At 36.4% G+C, this 13,275-nt stretch overlaps 1 protein-coding gene across 2 annotated transcripts in view; it reads left to right on the top strand.

The window, feature by feature from the left end:
- Positions 1–13,275, top strand: part of RBPJ (recombination signal binding protein for immunoglobulin kappa J region) — a 114,479-nt gene that overhangs the window by 70,541 nt on the left and 30,663 nt on the right. For both annotated transcript variants that reach the window (XM_036763249.1, XM_036763250.1), the window contains one exon: positions 12,284–12,379. In XM_036763249.1, the coding sequence (XP_036619144.1) occupies positions 12,284–12,379 (96 nt within the window). The remainder of the gene's footprint in view (positions 1–12,283; positions 12,380–13,275) is intronic.

The following is a 13,275-nucleotide window of genomic DNA, read 5'->3' as shown; positions in this document are numbered from 1 at the left end:
TTGACCTCATGATATGCTGACTTTATTTAGATGATGTGACCTGCCCAAAGTCACAGGGCCAGTAAATGTCCAGTCCTGGGACTCCTAAGACCAGTGTTTTTTTCCATTTTATGCCTCTGTACAAATGTCATACTATTTGATGTACTCCCATATTAGTAACACACTCAGAATATTTTATTTAAAAACAAAAACTTTTTTCTCTGACTTCAGCACCAGTGCTGTTTTGGCTATTGAATAAATTTTCCTTATTCTTTCAGTTAAATTAGGGATATCAAATGCCCTTTTAGGTGGTGATATAATATTGTATAGCAGATAGGCCTTTTTGGCAAGATGAAGTAGTACTTTTGATCCACCAACTTAGGGTAATTATGTGTCCTGCCACTTTTGGGATCCTTCTTATTTTGCTACTCAGGTTCCAGTGTCCTCAGTGAAATTACTAATTGTAATGTAGTTTAGTTTGGAGCTAATTTTTTGTTATATCGACTATATTGTAGAGTATATTCCAATAATGTTGGCATTATAATATGTCATTGGGGTAAAAATATTCTAAACAAGTAGTTAGAAAACTTTAACTTTCTAGTGGCATAATTTGTATAAGTTCAGTGTTTTATTTCCCCAAAGCTAAAACTAAAAAAAAAATCTTTTGATTAGCATTCATCCAGAATGAATTTAATCTTTACCCAAATATTTTCTCCTTCATTTACTTTATTCATCTTTTCCCCTACATTTACAGGAGGATGTGTTATTTCTTTTTTCGCTTACTAATTTCTCTGCTTCTGGATGCTCCATTTTTTGGTTTTCAGCAATAGCTTCTTTACTGACAGTAAAAGGAAGAGTGCTTAAAGAGTGTGTTAACCACAGTTAAATTCTTCAACCACTACTTCAGCTGCCTCAGTCCCAAAGTTGTTAGCTATTGTGGCAGGATTTGCACATAATGTGATTCCACTGATTACTGTCAGATGAAAGATTAGGTTCCATGACTAATAGTACACAAGTCAAGTTCTCTTTTAGCAGTCTGTAGGAAAGACCCTTAATTTTTGTTATACTAGTTTTGTAGTATTTAATATTACATGAAATAAGGATGTTAGTGGAGGCTTAGAAGTATCTGCTATATAGATTTTTTTTGTTATAAAAGGGTACGTTTTACTGCATTCTAAACTGTGAGTGAAAACTTTGACCTCATGATATGCTGACTTTATTTAGTGAAATCTTTTTTTCCTTCTTGTTAACAAGATTTTTTTTAATGATTAAGAATAAAAGCAACAGTGTCCAATTGAGTTGACCTTGTGCTGTTACAGCAGGAGTTTTTCATTTTTTAAAAATTTTGTTTATTTTTTGTCACAGACACTTTGAGCAGGCTGGGGAAGTCTGTGGACCTCTTTTCAGAAAACTGTTTTTAGATACATAAAATAACATGCATAAAATTACAAAGGAAACCAATCATTGAAGTAATTATAATTTTTTTTTAAGTTCACAAACCTCATGTTAAGAACTCTTGCTTTCGATGCTAGGATTTGGAGCTGGAAGGGACCTTAGAGATCAACTAATCTATTACAGCTGCCTCACTTTACCAACCAGGAAACGAGGCTCATGAAGGTTAAATGATTTGCCCAGGGTTATACAGGCCTTAAGCAGCAGAGAGATTTGAATCCATGTCCTCCAATCCTAAATCCTGTATTCTTCTTACTGCTGCTGGTTTGGGGTAGAGGAGGAATGCAGTCAGTAAATTATCCATTCATATTTTCACTATGGCTTGGATATGTAGACCCTTTTGCCTTACAATTACAGTGTTGCCATTAGAAGTTATAAGGATTGGCAAAATGTAAATATGCAAGTGGTAAGCCAGGGCGATAATAAGAATGTGCAGTGGTAGAAGAACAATGCACATAGGCTGGAGAGGTTCCTGTGTATATTAACCATTTCCAATTATCAGGCATATTTTCCTCAAAATTCTAATTCTGTGCCTATTATTTGATCAGCAGTTCTTAGTTATATTGATAACATGTCCTAATTAAATACTGTTGTACTTCCTTCCTTCATAGACTACTTATTTTCTGTTGTTCAGGTTTGCGAGCACAGTTTTAATTATCAGTAGCTGGGATGTATTATAAAATACAAGTTGACAGAGCCTAAAGATCAACCAGAATTTAAAAAAAAAAATCCAGATCCTGACCAATGGGACATTGAAAAATGGTATCAATAGCTGTTGTATGTGAGAAATAATCTAGGAAGATGCTGCTGACATCACAGCAGAGTTACTCTTCCCTGTTTTAAGCCTTTCCTTTAGCACTCTGTCTGTTGTCTTATAACTTCATTACAGTAGTTTGAGACAGAATTAGAATCTCTATTAGTGCATCGCCTTCCTTACCACACATTCAGTTTTCAGCCCTTTGCATAGTGACTTTCATACCTACCATGCTAATGACATTGCTCTCTACAGGGTTAGCTAAAGACCTAATTGCCAGATTGCTACATCTATTGGCCTTTTCTCAGTCCTCATCCTCCTTAATCTTGGACAGCATTTGATATTCTTCACCACTGCCCCAGTGGAGCAGCTAGGTGGTGCAGTGGATAGAGCACTGGGTTTGGAATCAGGAGGATTTATCTTCATGAGTTCAGATCTGGCCTCAGGCACTTAACTAGCTGTATGATCCTGGGCAAGTCACTTAACCATGTTTGCCTCAGTTTCCTCATCTGTAAAATTAGCTGGAGAAGGAAATGGCAAGCCACTCCAGTATCTTTGCCAAGAAAAACCCAAATGAGGTCACAAAGAGTCTGAGTAACACCACCAGTACCCCATACTTGATGCTCTGTCCTCCTTTGGCTTCCTTGACACTGCCCTCTTCATTCTTCCGTAAGTTCTCTGGCTCCCTTATTTCCTTCACTGGTTCATCTTCCTTCTCTCAATCTCTCAATGTGAGTACTTTCCCCTTTTCCTTTCCTTCCTTCTTCCTCCATCCCCTTTGGGATTTACTGTTCTGTTGCCTCAGTTATCACTTCAATGAAGATAGTGAGCCTCAATAGCTTCCCTTATTTCTATTTGCATATTTCTGGTCACTGTTGGATATCTCCACCTTGTTGTCCCATTGATACCTCTAAATTAACATATCTAAAATTCGTCATTGTCCCCTAGAAAAACATACTCCTCTTTCCAACTTCCTTATTTCTGCTAAAAAGAGCTGAAATAGAGCGACCTGAGTCAGTCAGGCTCAAAACCTCAGTCATCCTTCCCCTCCCTCCTCTCTACATTCAATCAGTTACTAAATCCTGTTGATTCATCCCCTATATCTGTCATTCTGTCTTACCTCTTCTTCTTTACTCATACTTCTATGACCCCAGTATAGACTCATTACTTTTTTTTTTTGCTTAGACTTATAATAGTACCCTTCAGTCAATAAGCATTTATTAATCACCCACTAATGTACCAAGCATTGTGCTAGATATTGAGGATGGAAATACAAAAGTGAGATTCACGAAACTTAACCTCAAGAAATTTGATCTCTGCAGCTTCCGTATTAAATTTTCCTATTACACAGGTCAGACTGTGCCACTGCCCTGTTGAAAGGGCTTTAGTAGTTCCCTATTCTTGTAGGAAAAATGACCAACTCTTTAGTTTGACAGTTAAGGCTCTTTAGAATCTAGTTATAACCTACCATTATAATCTTATTTCATATTACTTCCCTTCACATATTCTAAATTTTAGCTAAACTGGATTGCTATCTATTGTTCTCTGATCTCACCCTGTAGGTTTTTTCATGCATGTATTTGTGTAGAATAATAGTCTATAAACTTTTTTGATGGTACATACCATTAGTTAAAAAAAAGAAAGCATTCTTCCCCAATATGTGTATATTTAAGTATTCATAAATCATAAATGTACTGTTTACTAATAGTTATGTGCATCATGCATATTACACAAAAATAAATAGAAATTTAAAAATGGTGAGTTAAAGATGATTCTTAGAGTCAGTAAGGTACCACTAAGGTACCATTAAACTTTGAGTAGAAGTGATGCTTTAGGAAAATTGCTTTGGCACCTGTGTGCAGGATGCATTAGAGATAGAGGAGACTGAGAGCAGTGAGACTGATTGGCTAACTACTGCAGAAATCCAGATGAGAAGTGATAAGGGTTTAATTAAACAAAGATGGTGGCTAATTAGAGAGAAAGAGAAAGAACAGAGAAATATGGAGGTAGAAACAATGAGATTTGCCAACTGATTGGATATGAACAAAAGTAGATTTAAGAATGACACCAAGGTAATGAATCTGAGTTGCTGAAATGGCAGTGCTCTGGAAAGTACTAGAGAAGTTTGGCAGAGCATGGGTTTGGGGAGAGGGAGGGAAATAGTTCTTCCATGTAGGTCATAATCCACTCATGCCTGCTTATCTTGTGTGATTTATTCTGTTTCATTCAAAAAGAAAATAGATCCCAACCTGTTTGGGTGGGATACTTACGTGCCATTGCTGAAGAGCAAAGAGCCTGCCCTCCAGGGGAGACTTGAGGTTTTGTGGGAGGCAGAGAGTGGGTACGAGAGAGGAGGGTTTTCCCAATGGTGGTTGTGCAGCTGCTGCTATGGGTTTCTGGTTAGAACCAGTGGTTAGATTATAACTCTCCTGAGTAGTGATCCCTGAGTTAGAAAGGGAGAGCTTAGGAGCTTTCACAGTGGAGGAAAAAGGTGGAGTCTGAGAGAGTTAGGAAAAAAAGTAGGCATGGTTTTGTTGGGGAAAGGACCCATGGTTGACTCTCTTGGAGTGGGGGTCGGGCTTGCAACCCACCTTCCTACCTTGATTGGTATTGATCACACACTCCTTCTGAAAACCACTGGTGTAAACTGTAATCTCCTGCCTCAAATATATTCTCATCTTCACAATGAAATCCTTATCTTCTCTCCCAGGGGCTATTTCATGAAGCCTTCATTATCCCCTCTCTCCTTCAACTCCCACATATAAGTCATCTCTCCCTCCTTAATTTTTCTTATCTTATTTTATCTTTTACTGTTATATCTTACTTTGCATAATATTTATGTCATACCCATCCCATGAGTCCCCAATTAGACTATAAACTCCTTAAAGGCAAGGAATGTATTTTTCTTTTAAATCTTTGTCTCCCCAGAACCAGTAGCTGCTTAACAGGTATTCAGTGAACATTTATTGTGGGCCATGGTAATTAAACGTAACTGTTTTGTCTAACAGTTGTCAAACCAAGTGTTTTGAGAATTACTTTAGAAGAGGGAAGGTGATTCAGGAAGCTTTTTAAAAGTACCACTTGAGCACCCTGAAGTCATGTTTTCTTCCTTGCTTTTCCAGAAGGGGGAACCCCTAGCTTTGGTGTTTTGGGAACCAGTGTATAGGTTCCAGGAGCCAAGTCAGGGATGAGCTGGATTGAAGTCAGGATAGCATCTCTATAGGAATAACTTTATATTAATTGACTGTTACAGGTAGGAATATGGTAGAAGGAGGAGGAAGTGAAACAATGGCCAAAGTTGAAAGTAGCTGGGAACAATAATTATGGCTCCACAAAAAATGTGATGACATAGGAGGCAGTTTAACTGAGATTTATATGTATTTACAGCAGACTCTTTTGTAGAAAGTGATTTTCATTTCTCTTATCAATAAAAATAGCAGATCTTTTGATGTATTCAGATATATGCCAGCAAATTCTAGCATGCAAAAAAATCTTCGTGTATTCACCTGGAAACATCAACCATACTGTTTGGTTTCAGAAAAAAATCCAATGAAACTGCTTCAATTCTGTCATGAATTCAGCATCACAGTGTCACAGACTTCTTGTGGACAATACTTCCCATCATCATTTAGTGTCAAAAGGCAGCCATCTGGGATACAGCTAATTTATTTCTCCTTACTAACTCAAAGAACAGTAAATAACCCCTCTCTTGGTAACACAAAAAGCTAAACATTTCCAGAATCTGTTATGTGTTAGAGTTAGTGCCATCTATGAAAGGAATGCTAACTTACCTGTAGTTCCCTCAAACAAGACACTTCTGTCTCTCATCTCAATGCCTTTAAGCTAGCTGTCCCTTTCTCTCTGCCGTTTAGTTTTCAAGACTTCCTTTAAGACCACTCAGATCCTACCTGTAGGAGGTCTTTCTTGATCCTCCAGCTGCTAATAGCTTCCTTTCCATCTACTCTGTATCTATCATACGTGTTCCCAATTTGTTTTTATGTTGTCCTGCCTCCTTCCATTCCCATTTCAACATAAGCTCCTTGATGTCAATTTTTGTTCTTTTTTGGTGTCCTCAATGCTTAATAAAGTTGGTTGCCTACCAAACTAACCTATTGTCCTTTGTCAGTTGGAATGATAAATTTTCTTCCACCTTAAAATGTCAATATGCCAGTTTATCATTTACATATTTATTTTAAAATGGCTCTTTTGGATGTCATTGTGGCTGCCCTATACCTGTGCAGCTATCTACTACTATTTTTAGCAGCTACATTTGTATTTTAATTTATTTCATCTTCCTGCCATTTTTAATCTAGAATAACTTAAGTAATGTTGGGTTGATAGTACTCCTACCCTTTGTTTGTGGACCTATCTTGCCATTTGATTGCTATTAGAAAAAAAAATCATTAACTTGAAAATGAAGACATAGCTGAAACTGTTCAAGAGTCTGAATATGTTATCATTCGTAGTAGGTCTAAGATTAGCTTTTATGTTTTGAGTCAGAGGTTACTTCCATTTTGCAAAACATCATCTGGATCTTACTTGACGTTTCTGAAATTCAAATGTTCCCAAGACCTTCCAAATTTCTTTATTTAATTTTCTAGGTTTTCTTTTTCTTTTTTTTCCCTGTCAGCACAGCTTACCTGTATTCACACAACAGGCATTTTTCAACTTTGAATCACCAGGGAAAATCTTTGGTTTTCTGGTGCAGGGTGATATATAAGGCAATTGCCAGTAATGTTTTAGCAAGATTGTAATGGCTTACATGGCTTCTTGTGTATATGCTGCCATAGTACTGTGGTCAGTGTAAAGCAGTTCCTGATTGAATGGTTTCAGGAATTTTGATGAAGCTTATAGTCTTTTCAACTGAGTTTTCCTAGAGAGCAAGAAATCTAGTACATCTGTAAAAAGGGAGGGAAAATTACTAAGATAGTTTTCTATAGTACTTTATTAACCAGACAGACATGTATGCAGGTTCGTGTTTGGGCCATGTAAACAGTATCCGGTGTCTAAATGGAAAATGACTATTTATATCATGTACAGGTCTCCAAGGCACTAAATATGCTTTAGAACTGGAAAGCAAAGGCAAATATGTAATTAGGTGAGAGAGCAGAGAAAATAAATGGCTGTATACATTCTCTGTCAACCTGGAATGACTAAAGAGAAATAGTTATTAAGCATTGTGTTATATGTCAAGTATAAGCCCAAAAAGGAAAATTAAACTGAGCCCAGTGAACTTTCTTAACTGCACTGGTGATAGATCTGACATGATGCCATTCACTCTAAAGGATATTATATACCTATATAGCTGGCTATGTTAAATATACATATTTTATATTGGTCATAATCCTATCTAAAATCTTTACTGCTCAATATTTACCATTCTCTCAACAATTGAACTTAGTCACTGTCCAAATCTTAGGGTCTTGGAAAAGTCAATGAAAGTGGGAGTATAAAGATTTTGTTCTTCTTATACCTCTTATAAATCTGACTTACTGTAGAAAGTATTTCCACTGTATTTCATCTTGATTGAAGTCAGGTGACAATTCTAATTCAGCTTGTCCATTTAACACAATAATAGCTAAACCAGAGTCTTTGTGCTCCAGGGAATAATGAGACATCTAGATAGTTACCATATTCCTACTTATTTTCATTTATTTTATTTTTAATACTTTTCCTCTCAGACATAATGACTTTTTGCTATCCTTGAAAGTTTGAGCTATTTTATTAGTGTCTATTACATTTAGAAGAAATTTTTTTTTAATATGCCCACATAGGTATTTGAGTAGCCTTCCTTTATACAAAGAAATTAGGGCAAATAGACCTTCAACTTCATTTCTAACACATTTCCTTTCTTACAGCTTTTTAAGGGGGCAGAAGGTTGAAACTGGTCATACTGCTAAGCTTTAGTAGTCAGGGAATAGAAACCCATTGTTTTTAAATCTGTTGAAGAATGGTAAAGTCATTCTCTAGGAGGATATATAGGTAAATTGTAATTGTAATAGATACAAAGAAATTAGATCTTTTAAAAATGAAGCATTTTTCCTATGTCCAGTCTGGATTTCAAAGCCCAATTTTCCACATTTTTTGCATTTTTTTAGCTGACCTAGCCACTTAAAATTTATACTTTACTCATACCAATGGAATACCCAGATTATAGGGGCTTCAGTCGTTCCTCCCCTCCCCACCCCCCAAGCTCTCCTTCACATGAAGAAGAAGGAGAAAAAAAATTGGAATCTCGTCAGCCTGCATGTTATTAAAATTTTTGCTAAGCTTTTTGGGTAATTTAACATTTAGCAAACTGTTTCCAAAAAAAAAATGCTCTCATAGTTTCATGTTTTGGCTCGCCAGTCAGATTATACTCTTCTTCAAGGCAGAAATGTTGTTTTATATACTCCTTGTATTTACTCTTGGTGGGAGAGAGTTGCTAATAATGGATTAATTGAGTCCTCAGCAGTACAAAGTATTGTATAAGGAGCATATGAGGGTCTGTGCACAATAAAGATTCTTAATATCTATCATTTGCATTATTGTAATATATTCCTAACAAGTCTTTCTACCTCTAATCTCTTTCTTCTCCCATCCATCTTTCCATCTTCAACACAGACAGCAGATTGATCTTCCTAATGCTCAGCCTTGATCAATGCATTTTAGAGGTGATATATCATAATGGATAATGTTAGAGTTGTAATCAGAAATATCAGAGTTTGAATCTTTATTTCAACATGCTATCTTGATGACCCTGTACAAGTCACTTCACATTTCTTAGCTTCAGTTTCTGCATTTGTAAAATGAGGATAATAGCACCTAACTAATTCATAGAGCTGAAACCAGGATCAGATGAGATTATACATGTGAAGTGCTTTGCAAACATTAAAGCAATATGTAAATGCGAGCTATTATTATGGATCTCATTCTTCTCATTTTGTACTTGATAAAGTTCAAATAGAAACAGTGCTCTCTTGCTATTATTTGATACTTAATATTCTGAGAACTATTGAAGAGGTGAATAAAATTACTGCTTTGGTGAATAAAATTAGTGTTTTTGTGTAACTGAATAAAAGTATTGGGATATAAACTGGCATATAAAGTTGCTGCTAGCATCTTTGAGGCAGTTCCATTAAAATACAATGTGATGGACATGATAGGTATTTCATCCTCTTCAAACATGATTTTATTTTTTTCCCACTAAGTTTCTATGTTTTGAGAATTTTACATTCCATATAACTTGGGGATTGAGTCTTCAGTATGACAACATCTATTCTAAACATTGTTCTTAAATTTTCATGAATCGTTATTTCCAGGAAATTGTGGGCAACAGTTTTGTCTGTGATAATGCTATAGTTTTAGTCAGTTGATTGAAGACTGAAGAAATTTTTGAGTTCTGTATTTATAATATGGGGATTTGTTGTCAGTTTATGAAAGATAAGTTTCTACTGTATGATTCTGGCATTTTCTTGCACAATTTGCATTGATCAGTGAGTCCAGAGTCTTTATAACAGATAACTTTTCTGTAATTTCTTATACCATTGTTTGGGTCTTGAATTGCTATGTTTTGTCTCTGTTTCTATAAACAAAACCACATAGTTCAGCCATTTGTTTGATACTTCTTTGCCAACATAGTCTTGGTTCCATATCATGTGGAGATATTCCATGGAAGGCCTTTTGTGTAACTTTTTCACTGGTTCTTAAAATGAGTTCAGGTTCTACTTGGTCCAGAAGCTGAAGTCACAAAGATGCAGAGTTCAATTCAGTGTAAGGAAAAACTATGATTATAGCTGGCAAAAAGTGAAATGTGTCCCCTGGTGAAGTAGCAGGTTCCCTTTCATCAGATATTTTAAAATCTATATTTTAAGGTGGATGACTTGAATAACTATGTTTTGGAGATGTAGAAAGAATTCTGGATTAAGTACAAGTTGAACTAGATGACATGAGGTCTTTTTCAACTCTTTAAGTTTGTGTGTGTGTGTGTGTGTGTGTGTGTGTGTGTGTGTGTGTTATACCTCACACTATGCTTCAAATTGTTAAGTTGGACTAGACTTAGAATTTAGAAATATGGGTAGATTGCATTTGGGAAATTTTACTATGGTTTTACTTATTTGAAATTGTATAGAATTAGGAATACAATCCCTGAAACCAGTAATCTCCTTGTCATGCCATATGATCATAAATCATTAAACTGTGCAGTCTAGAAAAATTAAAATGACCTAAAGGGCAGTAGTAAGACACATGGTAGAAATAAGTATCCACAATATGTGTCCAGATGATTAATGTGCATTAATTGTTTTACAAGATGTGTGTGTGTGTGTGTAAGTGTGTAATGGGAAAAGGAGATAGGCAGAGCTGTGAAAATCAGCAATAACTCAAGTGATACATTACAACTCCTCTAAGATTCTGAGAGAAGATGACCTCTGGTACCTCAAGTAAATCATTCAGTCAGAAACAAGCACTTATGAAGCACCTGTTATGTGCCCAGGTCCTCTGCTAAGTGCTGGGGATACAAAGAAAGGCAAAAGCAACCCCCACCTTCAAGGAGCTTGCAGTCTAATAGGGGAGACAACAAGAAAACAACCATGTACAAACAAGATATATGTGGAATAAACTGGAGATCATCAACAGACAGAAGGCACTAGAACTAAGAGGAATGAGTATTGGCTTCTCAAAGAAGGTGAGATTTTGACTGGAGATGAGGAGGGAGAGAATTCTAAGCTTAGGGATGAGCCAGTGAAAATGCTCAGAGTTGGGAGATGAAATATCTTGTGCAAGTAATAGCCATTGTCATTGTATTACAGAGCATTCCCGGGGTTGGGAGATAGGACTAGTAAGGCATAAGACTGAAAGAGGAGGAGGGGTCCAGGTTGTGAAAGGCTTTAAAAGTCAAAAAGGAAAATTTTGCATTTGATCCTAGGAGTGATAAGGAGTCACTGGAATTTATTGAATAGGGAGATGATGTGGTCAGACCTACACTGTAGGAAGATCAGTTTGACAGCTGACTGAAGAAAGAACTGAGTGTGCAGGGAGGCCAAGCAGACTGATATTGCAATTGTCCAGGCATGAGGTAATGAGGACCGGCATCAGGGTAGTGGTAGTGTCAGAGGAGAAGAGGGGGTGGATACGAGAGATGTCATAAAGGTAAAACCAGAACTGAAAACAGATTGGATATGGTGAGGAAAGGGAAGTTGAGAGAGCATGAAGAGTAAAGATTGCCACCTGGGTTGCTGGCCTAGGTGACTGGGAGATTGGTGCTAGCCCTGGCAGTGATAGGAAAGTTAATGTCAATGGGACACTTTTTTGGTGCATTTGTAGGAAAACGTGATTAGATATATAGGGAAGGAGAGAGAGAGAGAGAGATGTCCGGAGTTCTGTCAGAGGAGGGAGTTCTTACTGATAAAATCCTGGATCTTTGTCCATACTACATAATCCTCCATAGGATCCTCCTTTTTTTTATAATTGATAAAAATTCTGTTTCAGATTGATTATACGTAGGGTTTGTGTTTAGGCAAAACAATACTCTCCAGTTCAGGAGGTCTGGGGCAAGGCATAACTAGGAGCATGAAGCTTCAAACGCATTTTTATTTGGTCTATAAAAGTTGAAGTAGCTTTAACAGTATATATAATAATGTTAAATATTCTTGAACTGAGAGATGTAATATTGAATTGGGTTAAAATCGATTAAACCACAGTGAATTCTTGAGATTGGAAAATAAATAAGTTCTTGGAAAAAAGTAAATAGTATCAATTTGAAAAACATTTTAAAGCAATTATAGTATGAATTTAATGAAAAATGTGAACACATAATCAGAACTGTTTATAATAAGTACTTAAAAATTGTAATTACCTTTTAGTTTCTTTGTATGCCTTTCTAATCTTTTTATTTAAGTGTATCCCAATAAAAATAGACCAAGTAAGCCAACATGCTATTCTGTAGTTTTCCAAACATTTCTTGTTAAAATATGTAAAGATTGAAATTTTCCATATTAATCAAATTTAATTTGGTTTTTAGAAGGTGGTTAAGTGTCTGAGCTTCTCTGCTGATATCTATGAAGGAGAAAGATCCTTTTGAAACTTTTTTCTCTAATCACTTTCAAATTTGATCTGTAGGGAAGCAATGCGAAACTATCTAAAGGAGCGAGGTGATCAAACCGTACTAATTCTCCATGCAAAAGTTGCACAAAAGTCTTATGGAAATGAAAAAAGGTAAGATAATGTTTTTTTTAAATGGAAAATAATTTTTTTCTGTATGTCATTTATTTCAATGATATGTATTTTGCTCTTCTGCTAAAGCCAAGAAAGCTAATAATTATTTGACTTATTTAAATGATTCCATTTTTCACCACATTCAGGAACCTCTGAGAGGATCCTCTACAGCAATAGAATCAAACTCAAATAGAAATAAGAGCCACAAAACCATACATAAGGATCTCAGTGGACTACATATTGAGTTAGAAAACCACATACTAACATACCACTGTTCCATTGTATTTTTATTTTATTTTGTAAAATATTTCTCATTTACATTTTAATCTGGTTTGATGGCAGGCACTGGCTTCCAGTCTGAGTATTTGACACAAATACTTTTCAGGTGTTCTGGATATTAATAAACCTTGGAGACATAGATTTGAAGTTGGAAGGGACCTCAGGATGCAGGGATGTGGAACACCTGCAGCTTCAAGGCTACCTGTGGCTCTCTAGGTCCCCAAGTGTGGCCCTTTGACTGAATCCACACTTCACAGAACAAATCCTTTTATTAAGGGGTTTTGTTCTGTGAAGTTTGAATTCAGTCAGTGGGCCACATTTGAGGACCTAGAGGGCCACACCACAGATGGCCTCAAGGCCCCAAGTTCTCCACCCCTGATAGACCATTCCCCTTATTTTACAGATGAGGAAACTGATGACCAGGGATGCTAAGTGATTTGCCTGGTTTCATTCAGGGGTTCTCACCAATAAAGGAAAAAATGGTAAATAGAGCAGACATGCTTGGAACCTGGATGAAGGGGGGAAAGGGGGCTGGTAGAACATTCCATCTTAGAATTTGTGATAGAGGCAGGGCAGCTAGATGGCACAGTGGATAGAGCACTGGCCCTGGAATCAGG

This window comes from Trichosurus vulpecula, chromosome 6 (assembly GCF_011100635.1).
Source record: "Trichosurus vulpecula isolate mTriVul1 chromosome 6, mTriVul1.pri, whole genome shotgun sequence".
In the NCBI taxonomy this organism is placed as follows: Eukaryota; Metazoa; Chordata; class Mammalia; order Diprotodontia; family Phalangeridae; genus Trichosurus; species Trichosurus vulpecula.
This window is presented reverse-complemented; position numbering and strand designations above follow the sequence as displayed.